The sequence below is a fragment of the Cetorhinus maximus genome, chromosome 1, assembly GCF_964194155.1.
Source record: "Cetorhinus maximus chromosome 1, sCetMax3.hap1.1, whole genome shotgun sequence".
Lineage (NCBI taxonomy): Eukaryota > Metazoa > Chordata > Chondrichthyes > Lamniformes > Cetorhinidae > Cetorhinus > Cetorhinus maximus.
Window position 1 is genome coordinate 96504073 of NC_135879.1, and position 23773 is coordinate 96527845.

At 42.4% G+C, this 23773-nt stretch overlaps 1 protein-coding gene across 2 annotated transcripts in view; it reads left to right on the top strand.

Moving 5' to 3' along the window:
- ptpn13 (protein tyrosine phosphatase non-receptor type 13) overlaps window positions 1–23773 on the top strand; it is a 280945-nt gene that overhangs the window by 194015 nt on the left and 63157 nt on the right. For both annotated transcript variants that reach the window (XM_078543989.1, XM_078543998.1), the window contains 6 exons: window positions 4448–4619; window positions 7132–7342; window positions 8791–8882; window positions 10827–10885; window positions 13062–13217; window positions 20978–21152. In XM_078543989.1, the coding sequence (XP_078400115.1) occupies window positions 4448–4619; window positions 7132–7342; window positions 8791–8882; window positions 10827–10885; window positions 13062–13217; window positions 20978–21152 (865 nt within the window). The remainder of the gene's footprint in view (window positions 1–4447; window positions 4620–7131; window positions 7343–8790; window positions 8883–10826; window positions 10886–13061; window positions 13218–20977; window positions 21153–23773) is intronic.

Sequence of the window (23773 nt, forward strand, 5' to 3'; positions counted from 1 at the left end):
AAGAGTAAAAAAGGCTTATTGATAAAAGTTAAGAAGAATCATGTCCTGGAGGAACAGCACCTCATCTTCCGACTAGGCACTTTACAGCCTTCTGGGCTGAATATTGAATTCAACAACTTTAGATCTTAAACCCCCCTCCCCCCATCCCCACCCCGTTTCTTTTCCCCCCCCACCCGCCTTTTTTTCAATAATTTATATAGATTCTTCTTTCCCCACCTATTTCCATTATTTTTAAATCTAAAACTAAAACCTTTAGTCTTTCCACCCCACCCCCACTAGAGCTGTACTTTGAATATCCTGTCTTGCATTCTTAATTAGCACTTTTCTCAGACAAAGACCACCACCTTCAACACCTCTTTGACCCTTTTGTCTCTGACATCTTTTGATTATCTGCTCACACCACACCCTCAATGTGTCTCTTCCCCCCCACCCACCTTAAACCAATTTATATTTCTCCCTTGTTGAAACTATGCTTCAGTTCTGCTGAAGGGCCATGAGGGCTCGAAACGTTGACTGATTTCTTCTCCGCCGATGCTGCCAGACTTGCTGAGTTTTTCCAGGTAATTCTGTTTTTATTTTGTTTAGAACATAAATGTAGGTAGAACAATGGCAGAGGAAATGTAATGCTGATGAGCAAGTTGTTTCATATAGGAGAGAAAAGTGAGAGACACATCTACTGCCTGAATGTTGTTGAAATGGCTCAGGAAAGCATTTGAAAGTGCCAGAGGAGTCTTAATAGATTCAGTTCTCAACTAGTATAACCATTGCAGAGCAGCAATCAACGCAGCCAATAGCATATTGAACTGCATAGCCAAATCAGTGGAATATATCACAAAGTTCTGACTAATCTGTATAGTTTTCTAATCAACCAGCACCTTGAGTGCTCAGTCTTGTCATTGAGATATAAATGAGACATTCAAGTCCTCGAGGAAGTGCAGAGAAGAGCCATGAGGCTGATTCCCAGTGTCAGAGGTCAGGTTATTAGAAAAGACCAGGGAAACTTGGGCTTTTCAGCTTCTAAAGGATGTGTCTGAGAGTTGGCCTTATAGACTTATATAAGTTAGTTAAGGAAATTGTGAAAAGTAAACCTGGAATGTACTTTAAACTGTGACACATGTGAATGCAAGTTCAAAAGTAGTAAAAAAGCGACCTTATTGAAACATATAGGGAAGAATCTTCGGGTCGCCGAGGCACAAAATGACGCGGGATGATGTCGGGCATGCGCCCCGACGTCACCGCACGTCATTTAGATTTTCAGTTCGGTGGGCACACAGCTGACTTGGCTGTGCACCCGCCAAACTGTCAAAGACCTATTAAGGCCATTTAACTAACAATTAAAATAATTAACGGAGCTGCCTGTCCAACCTTAAGGCTGACGGGCAGGCGAAGAGACCAGGCAGCCTTCGCACTTTTCATGTAACCTCATCTACAGGCAGGATGAGGTTTCATGAATGATAAATTTTCTCAAAAATTTTTGTTGAGATTAATGCACATGTCCCAGCCCAGTGACAGTTTCACATGAGAGGACGTGTCATATAATTTTTTTCAACACTTCATTGAACTATTAAAACTTAAACAGAGGTGCCTTAGGGAGATTTCTGCGCTCTTTCTCGTGCATGCGCGAAAGAGCGCACTCCCCGACTCAGGGACCTCCCCCACAGGGAGTGCTAAGCGCTTCCAGGTGCACGTCACGCTGGGCGGGCCTTAATTGGCCTGCCCACGTAAAATGGCAGTGCGGACCGGATTGGAAAATTCTACCCATAAGAGGGATGACAGGGCAGATGCTGAGAGGTTGTTTCCCCTTGTGGGAGAGCCTAGGACCAGAGGCCATAATCTCATTTATGCGAGTGCCCATTTAAAACAGAGATGAAGAGGAATTTCTTCTCTGAGGATAGTCAGTCTGTGAAAATTTTTACCGCAGAGGACTGTAGAGGCTGGGTCATTAAGCATATTCAAGGCTGAGATAGACAGATTTTTAATCAGTAAGGGAATCGAGGGTTATGGAAAAAAGGCAGGAAAGTGGAGTTGAGGATTATCAGATCAACCATGATCTCATCGAATGGCAGAGCAGAGTCAATGGGCCGCATGGCCTACTTCTGCTCCTCCATCTTATGGTCTCAAAAACATAAATGACTAGCATAAGGGAGCACTTGGAATAAATTCCAAGTAAAGCGGTGAAGAAGAAAACCTGTGAATGATTTACAGTGATGAAGTGGAGAGCTCAGAGTTTTTCTAGATAGATGAATTAAAATGAGTCAAATGGCCTCTCAAAGCGTAATTATCTTGTATAAAAGCAAAGTGCAGGTTTCGTAGCACCTATGGAGAAAGTAACAGAGTTAATGGTTCGTGTCCAATATGACTCTTCCTCAAATACTGAAAATATTGGACTCGAAACGTGGGCAGAATCGTCCTAGATTTGCATGAAGTGTGGTAACGGGCGGGAAAAACAATGCTTTACCCACCAGCTGCAATGGCGGCTTTTCACACTATATCGTCCCAAACCAGCCGCATTAATTATGCATTCCCGGGATACATGCCATTTCCATGGCGGATAGGCTCCGATTTGCCAGCCACACCGTCATTTGGCTGCTTTATCATGCCAGGCACAACATTTAAAGTACAGCCGCACTCAGTGCTTCCAGCCCAGGACTGCTGCAAAGAAGACATAGCCCCGAAAGGCAAAAAGACTGCAGCCCTCGAGTGCCTTTTGGACACTGTGGAGACCCGCTGTGATGTCCTCTACCCCCGCTCTGGCCACAGGAGGGGCAACTACATTACCACTCCGTCTTGGTAGTCGATGGCAGTGGTGCTCAGTGCCAATGCTGCTCAGAAGAGGATGGCATCCAATGCAGATAGGGGATGAATGATCTCACCCGTGCAGCCAGGGTATGGCAACCATCTCACCACTCTAAACTTACACACTTAAACCCATTACATATTCACTGGCATCTCACTCAATGCCAACTCAAGGGACATCACCAACCATTCTCACACACATGCCCTCACATGTGCATCTGGCCTCCTCTCCACTGGAAACTGCCTCCTCAGCCCTCACCATCCTGAGGCCATTGCACAGATCAACATGTGCCCCCACACACACCCTAGGATACCCTCCTTCCCCAGTACAGCCCTTGTCCTGCAGCCTCTTCCCTTGCCTGGGGCCACTTCTCCCCCTTCTCCAAGAAAGCCCGAGCCCTGCAGCCATTGAAAAGCCTCCCACATATGCCTGACCTGGTAGTTAGACACCTGCCCGTGAGCCTCTCTAAAAGTGGCGTGGTGCTGTTTGTGAAGCCTGGCGCTGATGACTGCGAGTGTTGACCAAAGCAAGGTACAGAAACAAGCCTTGAAGTCCGGAACGAAGTGAAGCCCACCAAGTGCACACCTTATATATGCTGTTGTTAAACATGTCGGTGTGTTTTCCCACCGACGTCCAATGTGAGCAGACAATCCAGCAGGGGGTATGAGTCTGGCGGGCTGGCCTTATAATGAGAGGCTGGTGTATTACAATGAGGTTCCTGACATCCGATGGCGGGGAACACAGCCTGCCATCAGTGGGCTGAGCCGACGAACGCAAACTGGTTTCATGACATAGTGTGGCCAATTTTTTGCCTTATCACATTGTCCGCTCATGCCACCAAACATGCCCGATGCCAGCGGACACGGAAAATCCCGGCTATTAACTCTGTTATAGTCTCCACAGATGCTGCCAGGCCTGCTGCTGAGTTTTTCCAGTACTTTTTGTTTTTATTTCAGATCTCCACTGCATTTTGCTTTTGTTTTATGTAATTATCTTGTGACCTGGTAAAACAAGTCTCAATGGTTAAGTGACTAGTCCATCATCTCCTCTCATCCCAGTTAACTTTTTTCTCTGCAGTATAGTGACTGAGCTACCAGTGTTGTGTTATGGCGTGGATCGAAGTGTTCAATTGTTTTATTTTTCATGTACTTTAAAAATGAATGTAAAATAAGAAATGTCCAATTTCCAAATCCCTCACCCAGTTTATAGCAGAGTTCCTATAAATGGTTAAAATCTAAATGATTAGTGTGCTAATTCTTGGAAATCCTACCTGTAATGAGACATGGTAGCTTCAACTATTTTGCCAGAGCAAGTGTATACTGGTGGTCCTTTTAAAATGCAACAAATACTTCCTAAACAACATTAATAGACATTTTTATAGAGGTTTGATGTGCTGATACTATAAAGTATCTCTGAACCAATTACAGTTTAATAATTATTTGGCATAGTATTTCATATCCTCAGTTGAATAACCAACAGAATCAGATTGCGAACTTGGCTTCATATGAGCAAAACCTTTTAGACAAAACAAGTCTAAGCATAAGCAGAGATACAATCAGCATGCGAATGGGAGTCTAGTTGGATGACTCATTTATTTGGAAGGTGTACTTTACATAACAGCTTTAGTTCTTTTGCCACTGCTTGTCGTAGGTGAATGGTGTTGACATCACCAGCATGAGCCATGCAGAAGCAGTGGATTTTCTTCGATCTATCCCAGATACAGTCACTTTGGCAATTGGACGGATCCTGGAAATACCAGAGTTTCCAGTAAAGCCGCATATGCTCCCAGATATCACAATGATGTGCCACAAGCATGAACTAGGTAAAGCTTTTTAAACCATTCTGCCTGTTGTGTTTGTAATAATAGGTAAAGGTTTGAACAACGTATATTGTGTCTAACTTTAACTGAGATACTGTCATTGTTACTGGGACTTCTGTCCTTTCTGTGTCTCACACTTGTCTCTCACACTATAGATTGTACCTGGAATTGAGCCTGTCATAGGGAATGTGTATAGTTAACCCCTCATAAACTGTTTTGTAATTTACAGGAATGCTATAAACTTGGCTGTCTAGAATACTGTCGATTAAACATAATACTACTTTAAAAAAAAATGCATGTGTTAAAATAATAATAGTAAAGTGACTAAACAAACTTTATTTAGATGAAAATGAGAGACCTGTTATGTGGGAGTTTTGTTATAGGTTCTCCTGTTACAATTGTTTTGGAATCAAAATTAAAACTCTAGTAATTATGGTTTTATTTAGTGTGTAATGTACCTTTAAGAATAGCCCTGTGATGTAAGATCACATGATCTGTGTAAACCAATGTGAGAGTAGGCAGGCTACCTCTGCAGGCAGATTAGAGTTGGAGTTGAAAGCACACGTGTAATTGCTGCTGAGTATATTGTAAATAAACTTAATGTTTCCGCTTAAGAAGTTGCCTACAGATCAACTCTATTACAAGTAGGCAATTCGGCCACCTTACAACAAAAACCAACTTAAAATCTTTGTCTTTTAATATTTATGGATCATTAAAGTTAGATTTCCTTGCCAATTTAATAGCCTGTTGTTTAAGAGTGTTTTAAGGTTTTTCTGTCAACACGAGGAGAAATTCAGAGGGGGAATTGGATCCTAATAAACCTAGGCAAAATCAGAGATAATTAGTAAAATGTCAGTTTCTATTTGACAAATTGCAAGGATTCAAGAAAACAGGCAAGGAGCCTGGCAAGTCTTTGATTGTTCCCATTGACTGGAGAGAGGCCCAAGTGGTGTATATGTTTGGAAAGAGCAGCAAGTCAGAATCAGGAAGCTCTGGACACAGTATTTTAACAGCAACTTGCTTAGATTGTATTAGAAAAAAAAATTGTATTTATATCACACTTTTCATGACTATCAGATCTCTCAAAGAATTTTACAGCCACTGAAGTACTTTTGAAGTGTAGTAATGAAGAAAATGTGGCAGCCAATTTGTGCACAGCAAGCTCCCGCAAACCACAATGTAATATGACCAGTTAATCTATTCTTGTAGTGTTAATTGAGAGATAAATTTTGGCCAGGGCACTGGGCGTAACTCCTCTGCCCTTCTTCGAAATAGTGCTGGGCCTTTTATACCATCTGGCTGTCTTGCTTCGGTCCAGCCTTTTGAATCTTGCCCTCATTTCACTGAAAATATAAACACTGATGTTCATATTTGGTGTTTATATTTGTGGTGAATACAGGAATAAAAGAACAAATTCATTAAACAACAAAGTGTAAGGAGGAGGTGATGTAGTTAAATATGATGCAGTGGTTGGAAGAGTGTAAAGGGAAGTGGAGAACGTGATTAATGTCAGCAACGAGATTGGAGATGTTGGCAGAGAGTAAGAGCAGTATTCTTAACCTTGACAACTCTGGTGAGGTCATTGAACCTTTTGTGGCATTTCAGTCATGTCCTTGGAGCTAAAGGCTTGGCATTGATCTCCTCTGTGATTTCTTCCCTCTGACCAGGGAGATATTTCCTGGGGGGTTTTCTGTCCCATCTGGGAGGAGGATTCCCCCTTACGCTCACTGCCTACATCAAGTTCTCCAAAGCAGCATTGGAAAAGCTGGGTGGTGCCCTGTTAGTGCTTCTACAAACCATTTCAGTTTTCTGAAACTTTCCTTGTTGTTTGTAGTCAAAATGCACCAACGGTTTAAGAGGTGTTGGCTGCAGTTCAGTAGGATTAGAGACATATGGTTTCTCCCCCGCCCCCAGGCACTCTTTTCCCCCCTCCCCCTCCCAACACCTCCCATCCAAGAACTGTGCTGCTATGTCTGTAACATTTTAATGAGGCACCAGCACTAATTTATCAAGTAGTCTGGGTCCACATGCTCACCATGTGAAATGGCTGCACATCTTAAGTTGAATAGAGAATTAATTTTGTTTGCTTTGGCATGGTAGTTATTAATGGTAGCTGCTTTGAATCGGATCAGAATTTAATCAAGAGAACTATTTTTTACCAATCCAAAAAAAATCCATGATTTTATGGTGTAAACAGTAAAAACATAAATGTTAATGACCTTTATTTGTGTTGGGTAAGGAAGATCGTGTGCCTAGCAATTGCATAAATGGAGTAATTTTGATTTCAGTTGAAATAAAAATTGAGGGGTGGGGGATGTAAAATTTACTGTTGCCCATTTTCTGCTATCGCACAGTCAAAGTGACCCATTTTTTTTTAATATTCAGAACAATTTATTAATTGTATGTATTCTATATTATGTAGAGTTATCATAGTTTGGAAAGAGTTAAATAATTAACTATTTCCTAGCATTAAACACTTGAGTGTACAACTAAATAAAGCTTGTCTTTAATACAGGCCTGTCTGTGGCAGGAGGCAGTGATACTGCATACCAGATAATTTACATAAGTGGCATTGCCCCAGGATCAGCTGCTGACTTAGAAGGAAGTCTACAACCATTGGATGTTATCCATCATATTAATGGCATTAGCACACATGGAATGACAACAGATGAGGCAAGGAAAACCCTTCAAAATGCAGGCCCTGCCATCACCTTAAAAGTTACAAGGTATCATGAGGTTGTTTACATAGTACGATTGGTCCTTTTGTTGCATAGTGTAGCATTGCAAAATGTATGGTAACAATTTCACGGATCTTCTATATGTTGCTTTAGTTCCACTGGCAGGAACTGTACACCATAGTCACATTTAACTCTTGTACTTTACTTTTTATATCTATTGACCTATTTCAAAGATCTCACACTGCATGTTGTGTTCAATCTCGGAACTTGCTGTAACATTTTCCTATTTTACCTATTTTCTGTCATACTATTGTGATTAATCTTAAACCCATTTACTTTATTTTCTTCTGGTCATCAAGGTAGCTGGCACTGTTGCCTATGTCCATCACAGCTATAACTGCTATATCTGCAAGAAGTGAAATAGTATTCTCTACCTTGGAGCTCCTAAAATTGGACTACAGATTCTGCCTCCTCATTGCTGCCTTCCACCTCTTCCCCACATTCCCCCCACCCTTCCAACTGTACTCTTCCGCCATGCCACAGGTGCCTTCATTCTAAGCTCAAGAAACTTATAGAAAAAGGAGTTTACTGAACAGAAGGAGAATATTTGGCCCATTATGCCTGTGTTACCGCAATCCAAAACTAATCCCTCTCCACTGCTAACCCTATTGCTGTGCATCTTCCAAATGATGCATTGCAATGGAAGTGAAAATCGGGAGAGATGTATCATAAACAGCTGAATCAATATCCTCCATTTTACACTACAAACCAAAGTCAAAATATCTGTGCAATTTTTTCCTAAATTGACCAAAGAAATTATGTAATTGCTGTCCACCGCACCCCCACCCCATTTCCCCCCACCCTCCCACCCCACCAAAGTAGTCACCATTGGTCCCCCAGCTTTCACACAATTATCTGGGAGAGGCCAAAGAAAAGGTTGATAGTGCATGAAGGTAACAGCATTTTGAAATCTGGCAGGTTTGCTGTATCAATCTTTCCTTGCCCTTTTTCTATATGTTTGTATTCTCATTGCATGCCTGTTTCCCAGCAGGGATTATAGTTGTTATCAGAAACGATTGAAATGAGAGTGATGTTGGATTTTTGAGATTTCACTGCTTAGTACATGGAATAAATTTTAGCCTTTACATTGCAACTAAGTATTTCACAGTACAGTGTCCGTGACTGTGCCTCCTAAATTTTAGTGTGAAGAGACTAAAAAGATATCTACCCAGAACAAAATAATTTACTGGTATCAATTTCATGAAGGATAAATTTGTTACAGAGAAGTACATTTGTTTTGGCAAATGCAGACTAAATGTATTTTTGCTATGCCATGTTAGATGTAATTTTATTCAACACCTATAAAAATGAAACTGAATTGTGTTTTTAAATGTGGTGGCTCAGACATCAGATAAAAGTTTCCTTTGAGAATGAATAATTTTCTCCAAAGTTTTCGCTTTACTTAATTTTAGGGATTTTGCTTTTTTATTTTGCAGAGATGGAGAACCTGTATTTGCAAAAGTAATGGAATCTTCCATTCAGTGCAATGACAAATGTATAAAATTTAATGAACCTGTTGAAATTAATGGTAAGTTTTTTTTAATAAAATAGCTTTAAACTACTCTGGATCCTTTAATTTTTAAAAGAATCCAAGTTTGTTTTCAATTGGTAGTTGATTTAAAACCACGCTAATAGCTGCTTTTCAAGCATAGAAGGGATACACAGGACATTTTTTTCAAAGAGTAATCTCATTTAGAAATTCAGGTTCAAGATGCTTAAAATAAATTTGTATAGAAGTGAATCGTTTTCTTCAATTGTCATAAGATCCTCTTTCAATATATCAACCTGTACAGTGAGATCATCAAGTTCCTGTGATCATATGGGACTTATCTAGTGTATACAGTACAGAAACAGGTCATTCAACCGCACTAGTCTGTGGCAGTGATTATGCTCTACACGGGCACCTCCGCCTCTAACCCTATCAGCATAATCTTTCTGTTCTTTTTCCCCTCGTGCTCATCTAGTTTCCTGTTAAATTCATCAATGCTTTTTTTTTTATTCATTCATGTGCTGTGAGCATCAATGACAAGGCCAGCAATTTTTGCCCATCCCTAATTGCCCTTGAGTGGTGAGCTGCCGCCTTGAATCGCTGCAGTCCATCTGGTGCAGGTAAACCCACAGCGCTGTTTGGAAGGGAATTCCAGTTTTTTGACCCAACGACAGTGAACAGGCAGAGATATAGTTCCAATTCAGGATGGTTTGTGGCTTGGAGGGCAATTTGCCAATGTTGGTGTTCCCATGCATCTGCTGCCCTTCTCCTTCTAGGTCCTAGAAGTCATGGGTTTGGAAGATGCTGTTGAAGGAACCTTAGCGAGCTGCTGCAGTGCATTTTATGAATGATACTCACGGTGCCCTGGTGGTGAAGGGAGTGAATGTTTAAAGGTGTTGGATATGGTGCCAATCAAGCAGATTACATGTTCTGGATGGTTACCATCATTGCTAAAAATAATATCCTACCTAAAATCAGTATATGTAATGTATTCCCTACATTTAACAAATCTTTCCCAGCATTTGGGTTGCATTTAGAAAGATTATCAATTTCAACATGCATATGTTAAAATGCTGGTAAAATCATGATACATCCTATGTGAACAATTTTTGGTTAGGCACAAAATACTTCTCTTTGGACTTGCATAGCAAGTATGTGAGTTCTTGTCTCTTGTAGGCAAAGGAAATCAGTTTCAACAATTTCCATTTATCTCACAAATATCCCAAGGCACTTCATAGAGGAATAAAGGAATGTGTTTCATGCTTTGTGGAAGAATTTGACTGAAAACTCAGTGAAACAGATGGGTTTTGAGAAAACTTATAAAGACAGGGATTTGAAAGGGAGTTCCAGTGACTAAGGTGACTAAAGGTTCTACCTCAAATTATGATGCAGAGAATGCATATAGGACAGGGGACTGTAGATTTAAGACCAGAATTTTAAATTCCCTAGCACAAGAACAGAACTGGACATGATGCAGGAAAAGATGGTAGTAGTGTGTTTTGAATAAATTAAAGTTTGTGGCGGTTGAGAGAAAGGCAAGAACAGTTTCAGTGTAATAAAAGCAAAATATTGCAGCTGTTGGAAATCTGAAATAAAAACACAAAATGCTGGAAATGCAGATCTGGTAGCACCTATGGAGAGAGAAATAGAGTTAACATTTTGAATCCAATATGACTCTTCAGAGGTACTTCTTCCAAAGAAGAGTCATATTGGACTCAAACTGTTAACTTTGTTTCTCTCTCTCCACAGATGCTGCCAGACCAGCTGCGTTTTTCCAATGTTTTCTGTTTTTATTTGACGGTTTCAGTATGTTCCTTTATCCAGTGCTTATTCAGACTCAAATTTCAGATCCACTGAAGCTAATTCCAAAGAATAGGTTTGTCCAGATGCTGTATTCGATGAGATGTAATTTTTCTGTTGTTTTGTTTTTTTAAAGCTGCAAACTTGATTTTAGTTTAGTGTCTAAATATCACCTCTCTACAGGAGATCTCCATGGGAACAGGCGAAGTGCATGTGATCCAGTGTCTGTAAAGATATCAGGGGTAAGAATACATTTCATCACAATAGACATGCATATGAACAAGGAGTAGGCTATTCGGCCCTTCAAGCCTGCTTCACCATTTCATAAGATCATGGCTGATCTGACAGTAACCTCAAATCTGCATACCACCTAACTCTGATAACCTATCACCCTCTTGCTTACCAAGAATCTATCCACCCCTGCCTTAAAAAATATTCTAAGACTCTGCTGCCATCGCCTTTTCAGGAAGAGAGTTCCAAAGACTCTCAGCCACCTGAAAGAAAATTTTCACCTCATCCCTGTTTTAAATAGGCGACCCCTTATTTTTAAACAATGACCCCTAGTTCTAGATCCTCCCACAAGAGGAAACATTCTCTCCACATCCATCCTGTCAAGACCCCTCAGGATCTTAAAGGTTTCAATCAGGTCACCTCTTACTCTTCTCAGCTTCAGTGGATACAAGCCAAGCCTGTCTAACCTTTCCTCATAAGACAACCCATCCATTCCAAGTATTAGCCTGATAAACCTCTGAACTACTTCCAACGCATTTACATCCTTCCTTAAATAAGGTGACCAATACAGTACACAGTATTCCAGATGCGGTCTCACTAGTGCTCTGTATAACTGAAGCATAACCTCCCTACTTTTGTATTCAATTCCTCTCGCAATAAATGATAACATTCTGTTAGCTTTCCTAATTACTAGCTCTACCTAGATACTAGCCTTTTGTGATTCATGCACTAAGGCACCCAGATCCCTCTGCATCTCAGAGCTCTGCAATCTCTCACCATTTTGATAATATGCTTCTCTTTTATTCTTCCTGCCAAAATGAACAATTTCACATTTGCCCACATTATACTCCATTTGCCAGATATTTGCCCACTCATTTAACCCCTCTCTCTCTCTTTTTGTAGCCTCCTTATGTCCTCTTCACAACTTACTTTCCTACCTATCTTTGTGTCATCAGCAAATTTAACAACCATCCCTTCATCCCAAGTCATTTATATAAATTGTAAACAGTGGTGGTCCCAGCACCAATCCCTGTGGCACAGCACTCGTTACATCTTGCCAACCTGAAAAAAGCCCCATTTATGCCTACTCTCTGCTTCCTGTTAGCCAGCAAATCATCTATCCATGACAATACATTACCCCTTATATAATGGTGGAGCTTTTATTTTCTGCAATAACCTTTGATATGGCACTTTATCAAATGCCTTCTGGAAATCTACGCACAGTGCATCCACCGGGTCCCCTTTAACCACAGCACATGCCACTTCCTCAAAGAACTCCAATAAGTTAGTTAAACATGATTTCCCTTTCATATAACCATGTTGACTGTGCCTGATTACCTTGAACTTATCCAAGTGCCCTACTATAGCTTCTTTAATAACATTTTCCCTATGGCAGATGTTAACCTAACTGCCCTGTAGTTTCTCACTTTCTACCTCCCTGCCTTTTTGAATAATGGAGTTATATTTGCTGTATTTCAATCTAATGGGACCTTGCCAAATCTAGGGAGTTTCGGAAAATTAAAACCAATGCATCAACTATCTCACTAGCCACTTCTTTTAAGACCCTAGGATGAAGTCCATCAGGGATGTGGACATTTGTCAGCCCGCAGCTCCAACAATTTACTCAGTACCACTTCTCTGGTGATTGTAATTTTCCTGAGTTCCTCCTTCCCTTCCATTTCCTGATTTATAGCTGCTTCTGGGTTGTTACTTGTGTCCTCTATGGTGAAGATTATGTTAATGAGAAAATCATTTTTGTGGAAATTAATGCTTATGAAACACAATTTATTTCTTTATATTTGAACAACATAAAATAACTTTTGACAATGAAGCTTTCAATAGATAATTTTGCTGCGGAACCTCAAACTTCCTGTGAATATTACACCCACTGAAAACAGAGGGCGGGTATATTCATGTGAGATTGGCTGAAATGTGTTTTCTCAAAATTAAGAATTTAGGTCGCTAATTGTATTTGCAACCTCTGATCTCTGAGAAACTAGTTTGTGCCAATGACAAGCACTAGGAACATCAAAACTCAACAAATGAAAAAGAATTGCAATTTTATAGAACATCTGAGAATACAGAACATCTCAAAAATTTTACATCTCAAAGATCCTGAAGTGTTTCACGTACAGTTCATTTTTTTAACGTGAGTCACTGTTGCTTTATTTCTGTCTCGCTCCATAGAATAATGTGATGCACTTTGAACTACAGAAACCTATCTCAGGAGGATTAGGGTTCTCCTTAGTAGGTGGTGAAAGTGGTGTTTTTGTAAAGAGTGTTCACCCTGGTGGTGCAGCTGCAATGGATGGAAGGCTACAAGTTGGTGACCGATTACTTCAGGCAAGTTATCTTCATAGAATCGTAGATAATTATAGTGCAAAAATAATGCCCAGCATCTGGCCTGTTTTTCTTCACTAGTCCAGTTGCACTCTCCTGCTTTCTCCCTATATGTTTAATATTTTCCTTTATCAGATAGCCATTGAGTTTCCTTTTAAACCAACTATGAACTTTGCTTCAGGAAAGTTTATGGCAGAGAATTCTACATTTTAACAACCCTCTGTCTAAAGCTTTTACTTTCTCACCATCCTTTTTATTTGCAATTATGTTAAATTAGTTTTGTCTTATTGTTATCTCACTCACAATGGAAATAACATATCGCTTTTTCCTATTCATAATCCTCCATGATCTTGTATATTTTTAACAGATCAACTGTTAATTTTGGCTTCAGTGAGAAATCTCCAACGGAACTTTACTCCTCACGGGCAGGTACGCGCCTGATCCGAACGGGCGTGAAATAGCGCAGGATGATGTCGGGGGTGCATCCCGACGTCATCCCGCACGCGAGCAATCTTCAGGTTGATGGGCGCGGGCAGGTGTCGGAGCCGCACCCACCAACAATTAAAAGGTCACTTAAGGCCATTAAAAAGCCAAATGTACTCAATTTTAAATTGCCCACACAATTTCGCGCCCATCGCATGGGCAAAACGGGCAGGCAGGCAACCCACATTTAACAAAACCTCAACCAAGGGTGGGACAGAAAGTTTCCGCAGCATTGCCATTGTGAGTAGTGAGGAGTTTAGGAGATAGTTTGCTGCTGGTTGCTTATTTGAACTTGACAGTTTCATCTCTGTTCTGAGCTTAATTCTTAGCATTTCTAGGCTTAATTTCAGGACTCATTGGTGTCTCCAAGATCTCTGGAGAATTTTGACTATGTGGACCCTTCCAGGTATCAGACAGCCTTCTGTTACCCTGATAATGGGGATTGTGGTCTCCGCTGGTGCCACCTCTCCTGAGGAGGAAGAGAGGGGCATAAGAGAGAGGAGGCCAGGTGTCCCAATGCAGCTTCCAGGGGAGTGAACTGTATGTTGAGAGATGCAAGCACAAGGGACACAGGGCCAGCAGGTAGTCTAAGGCAGAAGGGGACACAGAAGACGCCACTATCCCGCTGCCAGGCTTTACAGGCAGTGATGCAGCTACCTCTACATGTCCGAGGTGCAATGCCAAAGGAGGCTCTGACTCACCAGGGAGACTATGACCTCCATTTGTCAGATGATTAGGCCTGAGATCACCTCCAACTGTGTGGATGGACACCCCATGCCAGTGGCTCTGAAGGTCACAGTGGCCCTCAACCTTTCGAGGGGTCAGTTGGGGATCTTTATGGAGTGTCCCAATCAACTGTCCACAGTTGCGTCAAGCTAATGACAGAAGCTATGTTCAGGCAGGTTATGACATTTATTCATTTCCGAATGGACGAGGCCAGCCAGGCTGAGCGAGCCGAAGGTTTTGCAGCGATTGCTTGGGTTCCCCAGCATCCAGGGTGCCATCGACTGCACTCATGTGACCATCAAGGTGCCAGCAGGTCAGCCGTGTACCTTCGTCAACAGGAAGGGCTTCCACTCAATGAATGTCCAGATAGTTTATAATCACAAGATGCAGATTCTGCAGGTCTGTGCAAGGTACCCTGGCAGCTCCCATGATGCTTACGTTCTCAGACACTCTCAGGTGCCGAGGCTATTCAGTGCTCCAGCCCAGCTGGATGGATGGTTGTTGGGTGACAAGGGCTATCTGTTGAAAAGGTGGCTTATGACGCTTCTCCGCCACCCAAGAACAGAGGCAGAGCAGCATTATATTAGGAGTCATGCCTCCACAAGGGCGGTGATAGAGACGACCATAGGCTTTCTGAAGATGCACTTCTGATGCCTGGACCGTTCAGGTGAAGCACTACCAGGGCGGGTGTCACTGATAGTGGCTGAATGCTGCACTCTCCACAATCTGGCTCTGGCAAGGGGGAACCACTGGAGGAAGAGGATCTTGAGGCAGCTCCACAGGCCACAAATGAAGAATCTAGTGGTGAGTGGGATGAGGAGCAGGGTGCAGAGAATGCTGAGGGCATGAAGGCAGACCTCCGTATCCTTCAGGGAGGCAGGGATACCAGGGATGCCTTGATCCAATGCTCCTTCAGTTAGGCTGCTAAAGATCTGCTTCCACTTCATGCCAGGGTGCCTTTGTCTCATGTATCCATCCCGGATGTCTGAAATGGCTCTTTTCTTTGGACCCAAAGTCCACCCAAATGCTTGTGCAATAAAGTTTAGAGTAACTCACTGCCAGCATTAGATACTGGCGTGCCCTGCACCTACAAAACAAGAAGTATTCTCAGGCCATGGAGACAAAAGCAAAGTTTATATCATTTTGACATTCACATCAAATGAACAGAACTATACACCGTGTTAATTGCCGCACCAGTAAACATATTAACAAAACATGGCAGAACAGAGGATCACCCGTGAACAGTCCCTCCTGTGCTCACGGTGCCTTAAACTTAAGCTCGCAAGCGCTATGTCTTGGTGGCCCCACCCACCACACCCCACCTCACTGGCACTGGCATTGGAGACAGCTGCTGGCTCTGCTGTCTTGTTGGCCTTAATGATCTTGGTGGTCGTCCTCTGGCCAGTGGAGCCTGTGCTGACCCCGCCTGGGAGGGAGTGACCAGTGCCACGGCTGGCATCTCCCCAGCCATCCCAGCCTCGTCAGATGCCACGGTCACTGGCAGAGGGGCAGAGGAGCTGCTGCCATCATCCAGAGCGCCCTGAGCAGAGCTTGAAGAGCTGACCAGTTTGTGCACCAACGTGAAGTCACTCTGGACCTCCCCGCTCACCAAGGGTGGACGGGCACCTAGCTAAGGTACTGGGTGCCACATCCATCTAATACACTGGCACTGACCGCCTGAGGTCATTGCCTGTGTGAGGGCTTGCAGATCCGAGCGCAACCCCAGGAACCCGATTCTGTCCCTGGAGTTGCCTCTCCATGAGAGTCACCACTCTCTCCATGGAAGAGGGGAGTGCGCTCGGCCATGAGGGTCAACACAGTGCTCATGTTCCACATGGACTCCAACACAACAGAGACCATGGCACACAGACCCTCACGGATCTCCGCCAGATCCTCCCGCACATCCCACTGGACATCCAGCATCTGCTGCCTAATGGACAACTGCAGAGGCACATCATCTGCCTTCGGTTCAGCAGGGTCCTGGTCTCTAGCGGTCCTTTGACTACAGGTGCCCTGGGCGCACACTGCCTCCACCTGCTCCTCAAGTGAGTGTGAAGTGCCCTCACCACTGTGCACCAACATTCCAGCTATCAAATGCCCATTGAGCTGCTGGTATCTGCGCTGGTGCCTGGTTCAGAGAAGGGGTGTGACGCAGGTGCAAATAAAGCCCCATAGTCCTCTGGCATCAGGGTTGGCTCTTTGGGGTCCTGTGTTCGAGTGCCTGCTGGCAAATCTAAGGGAGAACAATTACATCATTAGTTTAAGTCATCACACTCACTGTGCACGCCAGGCGGCCTAGTGAAACAATGGAGATCTACGTCATGGTGCCATCATCTTTCAGTGATCAATGGGGACTCCAGATTTGAGGCTCCCATTAACGAAGAGACTACACAAGAATGTTTGCACAATCCAACACTCTCACCTCTGTGCACTACACTCTTACCTCATCAGAGACTGCTGCCTCTCCACGACCAGCTGTTCAAGGTGGGTAGCACCTCTCCAGCTCCAATGCATCCATTTTGTACCTCATCAAGATTAGGAGGTTTGGGAGGCCTCCGCCTGTCCTTGACCTCTTGATGGTGTAATTGTTCTGCTTCTGAAAGGACAGAGGAGTCCACTTAGCCCACTTTGTATCTGCAACGTCATTGCAGCCTGGCCAATACTTGAGGAACACCTTGCAGAGCACATCCGAGTTGTGGCCCTTGACCCACAAGGCACTCAGTCTCTGCAACCAGGGCTCACCCCCTTGGCCAGCTCTGGCATCATTGATAGTTGGCACTCAGACTGTAGCACCCCTGAGCTCCATGGGAGATGGCCAGCCCTTAACACTTCTCCAGACTGATCCATGTCAACTCGATACTCACCCTTGCCGAGTGCAGCATGGCGTTGAATCTTTTGCGGCCCTGCACCCATGTGCACCGCACAACGTCATGGCTGCTGACCTCAGCTGCCTCCCCTCCTCCCAGGCTTTCCTGGTTTCATATGGTGGCCCCCTCTTGCTATCCCTGGGTACGAGAGTGTCCAGCCTGACACTGACCTCCTCCTCGAGGAGCATGAGGCAATCATCCGAGAATTAGGAGGAGTGCTGAGTGCCTCCCGCTGGACGTTTCCTGCCGCTGATGAGGCCATCGTTCCAGTCTCCGGACCAATTCTAAAGATTCTCCCCTGGCAGCCTTCAGGAGCTGCCTTTGCTAGTTTTAATGCACCCACTGGGTTGCCATTGGACCCGGCGCCCAACAGGCCCCCAGCCCTTCCCAACCATTTAGACGACACGTTTCACACTGGGTGGACCCTAATTGGCCATCTAGCGTGAAATCATGTTTGCAACGTGACCACAGCCGGGAGTGGATTCCACATCCACACCCGCTCCCACCGACTTGGCACGCACACCAAGCATGAAATTCAGGCCGTGGAATCTCTCTTCATAATTGTAAGCACCCATCCAAAATATCTCTGGGAACGTCCTAGTGAATGTATTTCCAATGCTTTTATGGCCCTCCCTTCGAATATAATGCCCAAAACTGCACATAATGCTCCAACTGTAACATAACAAACATCTTTTACAAGGTCAGCATTATCTCCTCGTTTATGGAATTAGCTACAAAATCAAGGGTTGCGATATTTCTGCAAGTGCTTTGTAACTTTCTTACAGTAGAGACTGCAGCACCTTACTGAACAAGTAAAGACTAACTGGCTGACTATAGCTGTCTAGGTGGCTAACTGGCTAACTATAATTTATTGGACTATTGCTGGGTTTTTTGGAGAAGGCCGTCAAACTTGGTACCCTGCATTTCTCTGGCACAAGATTCCTTTCTGCAAAATTTTAGAAAATTATAATCAGACAGTCTGCTATTTTCTACCTTAGCTTCCCTCGGGATCCTAAAAGTAAGCCATCAACTCCTGGTGACTTTTTTTGTACATTAAATTTAACTAATTTCTTGTATAGTTTCTTTGAAATCCAATAACTGCGGTTCACCCTTTTCTATTAGTTTTACTATCCCAAAATATATATTTTCTGTGAGAACTGAAGCAAAGTGCTGAGTTGGTCTTTCTGACATGCTCTTGCTCACCAATGTAAGCTTGTTACCTTCAACTCCAGTTGCCCTAATGTGTAATTTAGAATGCTTTATTATTGCCCTTTGTTCTTTGGCTAATTTTACTCCTCTTAGCTTTTCTAATATAATCTTGCTACTAGTTACTTTTTTTTTCTGGTCTATAAGTGCTATAATTGATTTTAGATTGAAATTTAATCTAATTTCCCTTTTCATCCATGAAACTCTAGCCTTCGATAGACTTTTTAGCTGCTGGAGTACACTTTTGACTTATAGTTTAATTATTTTCTTTTGTTGTTTTATGGTTCTATTGCCAATTTTCTTTCATTTAATCTAGAAAAGGTCCCTCTTTAAATTATTATATATTTTTCCTTTATTATTGCTGAACTGAGCATAATTATATTGTGGTTACAACATTCCAAATGTTCCTGTACTTGTAGGTTACCTACATGCTCATTATTCAGAACTAAGTCAAGTGGCACTTCTTCTGTGTAGCAACATAGAGTCATAGAGGTCCACAGCACAGAAAAAGGCCCTTCAGCCCATTGAGTCTGCACTGGTCAAACAAGTACCTAACTATTTTAATCCCATTTTCCAGCACTAGGCCCATAGCCTTGTATGCCATGGCATCACAAGTGCACATCCAAGTACTTCTTAAATGTTATGAGGGTTTCTGCCTCTAACACCCTTTCAGGCACTGAGTTCCAGATTCCCACCACCCTTTGGGTGAAAAAAATTTTCCTCACATCCCCTCTAAACCTCCTGTCCGTTACCTTAAATCTATGCCCCCTGGTTATTGATCCCTCAACCAAGGGGAAAAGTTCCTTCCTGTCTACCCTATCTATGCCCCTCACAATTTTATACAACATACTGACAAAAATATGAGTTACAATTTCTGAGATTGGTAACTGTAGCTTATCTTCCATGCAATTCATTGTGTTGAATGCTTATGTAACCCACCCTACCCTGGTTCTACTCTCCATTCGTATTTGATTTTCAGCCTTTATTTTTGAATGCTGAATATAATCCATTCACATTTGCAAATTTTTCTCTCTCAAGGCTTGTTTACTTGAGTGGGTTCACCTTCAGCTGGGTGGTAAAGTATTGACTACATTTCAGGGTGAGATGGGGGATTGAGGTTGGGTCTGAGTTTGTGATGTGTCACAATCAAGTGTTAGGGCAACAGTGGGATGCAAAGTGCAAAGTAGGCAGTGGAAAATATCTCTCCAATTATTTAGGGCTGGTGTAAGGGTGGTAAATTGGAGCCAAGGCTAGAGGCCCACACTGAGATTCACAGTGAGTTGTGGGAGTGATGGCCAGCTTTTTTTTTTCATTCATGGGATGTGGTTTTCGCTGGCTGGCCCATCCCTAGTTGTGCTTGAGAAGGTGGTGCTGAGTTGCCTTCTTGAATCCAGCTTGTGACTGGAGAGATTGCCTGTTAACTTGGGTAGAGAGAAGGGGGTTTCTGGTACCATTGGGCCAGAAAAAGACAAGGTGCAGGATAGTTGCAGGGAGCAAGAAGCTACTATAGGATCAAATGTGGCTGCTTTGTTCTGATTAGCTCTCAGTAACTGATAATACCATCTGCTTCCCAACAATTGGGTTAAATTAAGTAGAAATATATCAGACAGACACAACCTTTTAGTAATCCAAATAGATTACTTTGTTATGAGTTTCAACAACTTAATTGCCTTAAGACAGAGCAAAATATAACGCATTCATTATCTTACAACATGTTTTTTATCCCATGTCAACAATTCTACATTTCCCTTTAAGAAGGGGAAATTATTGATATCAAATCACATAAATTTGATGTGGTTTTTTTTGTTATCTTTCATTTATTTTTGGGAAGCAATTAGGTATTGCTGCTTGAAAGAAAGTAGTGAATTATAAAATGACAAATAATTTTAACATAAGAACATAACATAAATAGGAGTAGGAGAAGGCCATTTGGCCCCTCCAAGCCCATTCAATAAGATCATGACTGAACTGATTATGGCCTTAACTCCACTTCCCTGTCTTTCTCCCCCATTACCCTTAACTCCCTTGTGGATCAAAAATCTGTCTAACTCAGCCTTGACTATATTCAGTGACCCGTTGGTCTTACCAATGTCCTGTACAGTTGTAGCAAGACTTCCCTCCTTTTATATTCCATCCCCTTGCAATAAAGGCCAAACTATTTTGCCCAAACTATTTGCAAGGAAATGGAAATCAATTCATTCTTTTCCTTAAGAGCTAGTTGGCAGTTTGTAATAGAAAATGATTAAGCAAAATTATAGTGTATGTGGGCTAGGTTAACGCATTTTCCCAATTATTAGCCTTTAATAATAATGTTGCGGTCACAGTCAGACTTCGTCACAATTTCTTCAACCTTTCCTCTTTCTTGTACAAAGAAATTGTGGGGAGTAACCAGATAAAACAGCAAAAAGTCTGCAGTGATCGAAATGAGTGAACAGTAGGAACTTGCAAATTCCAACCATTATCTGTATTCTTCAATCACAGGTAAATGGGGAATGTGTAGTTGGAGTTTCCCACACTAAAGCAGTGACAACAATCCGCAGAGCCAAAGGATTGGTGAGCTTAACTGTCTCCAGAGCTAAATCCTCCAGCAAAGTGAGAAGTACAAACAAGGATGCTGATGCCATGCATTCTTTCTCCAAAGTGCAGTGCGATGCAGGTATGAGTAAAACCAAGTGTGATTGAGTTCAACTTATGCAAATCTTTGATCTATGCACTATTATTTTTGCACAAACACGTTGCAAGTAACCACTGACTGAACTGAAAGCATTAATTGAACAAGTTGTCTAGCATATAACCAAAAGTTAAGCATGCTATTAAACAAACTGATCAAATTTTGCAAGTTAGACTGATTTTTGTTTTACGTTTGCCACAGTGTAGATCAGCGTTTGAAATTTAATTTTTGTTGATCATCCCACATTAACTAAATCCAAATTGGTACTATATGCACCTAACCAATTGAGCAACTAAGCACCTTGTTATGATCTCCATAGAGACCATTCACTTTTAAAAATAAATTCAAACCTCCAGTTCATAGCTGGAAAGATGACACACCAAGGTTTCATGTTTTAAGACTTTTACTTTAACAACCGACTAAAAACACGAATGACTAAACACTATTTTTGTCGACAACTTATATTTTAAACGACAGAACAGAACTTTCCCCTTTTACTTTTAACACAACTGAAGAACCGACTTCAAAGATATACATTACACTATCGCTCGATTACACTATTGCTCAATTATACTATCGCTCAATTTTACCGTGTTATGATCCCAGCTGAGGTTATCCCTGGACAAGCCTGATCCCAGAGTGGAACCCAGCTTGATAGATCCTAACTTTTAATTTGTTTGTTTAGATACGTGGAGAGTAGCTACTGAACAGAGTCACAGATGTCAGCTGATGAACTTTTAACAAAAACGTAAAACGTTTATTAAACAAGAAAAGATTAACTATATTACATTACTCCTTCACCCACAACTATCCTTTTACAGATATATACAGATTTGTAAGGTTAACACAAGTTACAAAATCTATCTTATACTTTAATAGTTTAATGGTCACAGTAAATATACAGTCCATGTAAACCAGTAGGTACCCTGCGGTCAGATACACCACACTCTGAAACCAAGTGACAGATGCCACCTCAATCAGATGCTGTGGATCTCTGCTCAACTCCCCCAGACGCTTGTCACACCGTGAGCCAACCAGTCTCATTGCACTCCATCTTTCACACAAGGGTTTCCCATCTCCACTTTCCAAGAATTCGCCTTGGAATCTTCTCCCAAACTGACGCTTCCTCTCAGATGCCTTCCGCAAGTGTTCACCTTCAGGTTTCAAACTCTCCTTCAGATGTTCCTCTCCCCTGGGTCATCACATTCATTCAAGCTTTCTTCATTGCACACTCTCTCACCGACTCAGCTGTCAAAAGGACATCACTGCTTCACATGCCCATAGCAAAGAGTTACAGACCTTCAGCCCATCTCTTTGGACCTCTTGCTCTTGCAAGCTGTTCGTGCTTTAAATCTGCTTCCTGCAGCTTTTGCCTCTTTAAATCTGAAGCTCGGAGTCTTTCTCTCTGCCCTTCACTCAGCTTCACTAACGAGACCTTTTCCAGGTTCTTGTCCTTCCTTTGACTTGAAGGTCTGCTTGGGACTTTCTCCTGTTCCACTCCCCTGGATTTTTGGGGACCTTCTTCTTTAGCTTGGAACTGGCTATCTGCCTCTTCTAAGCTGATTCTGCCTGGCAGCTGTCTTCAAAAAACTGAATTCCAACAGCTTCCAAATCAAAACTGCTGTTTCTAGTTTTCTGTGTGTGTCTGTCTGTGGGGGGGGACCTGCCTCTCTGGAGCCCTGTTGCTAGGCAACAGCACTGTTATTTTTCTGCTCTTGTGTTTACTTAACTTCTTAAGCCGTAAAACTCTCATTAGAAATGCAAGTAGCTTTTAAAGTGAAACTAAAACTCAATTTGACCTTTCTTAATACACAGATACAGAATGCAAATCAAACTTAAACATTAAAGCTAAAACTCATTCCCAACACCTACAAATACCAATATAACTTACATAAACTGTCTCTGTTTCCTAACACTCAGATCCAGTTCAAAGTGATTCTTGGCTCCTGAGGACTAACTCTTTTCCATTCTCAGCCCGTTAACTTTTAAACCCAAAACTGTCTTCCATGATGAGGGTTTTTACTGGAGCTTTTCCCTCTAGCACAAGCTGGGCAAACTTTTCAGCCTCATTTCAAGCCATCATGAGTTTGGACTTTTTAATTCAAACATGAGCCCCCACCCACATGCCTGTGTAGTGAACCATAGAGACTTTTGGCCTCTAGCTGCTCCCTCTGTCTTCCAGACCCTGGCAGACTGGCTTTGTCTGCAAGTTTCAGAAATATCTTAGAAACCCTTCTGATCTCAAAGTCCATTTCCATGGCAACGTGAACCACATGGGTGTTGTATCCAAGTAGAAATGCTGATTAGCTATGCTTGAGACCCCAATCCCCTTTTATCTTGGAAGTAAATGGACAGTTTAAGGCACAACTGTTTCCAACCCTGATATTCTCAATGTCTTCCTGGGACTTTAGAGATTAGCACTCTGACCACTGTAAATACAGATGCTGCTGTCATTGTCTCTAAGTTTGAACACCTAGACCCGGCCCTCCCGTTAATCTTTATCAGCCATGTCACCCAGACATGTTGCTAAGCGGACTTCAGAACTGATCTCACATTCTGTGACCCGCTTCATTTTATCCTAAATTAAAGACGCAGTCCCAAAATAT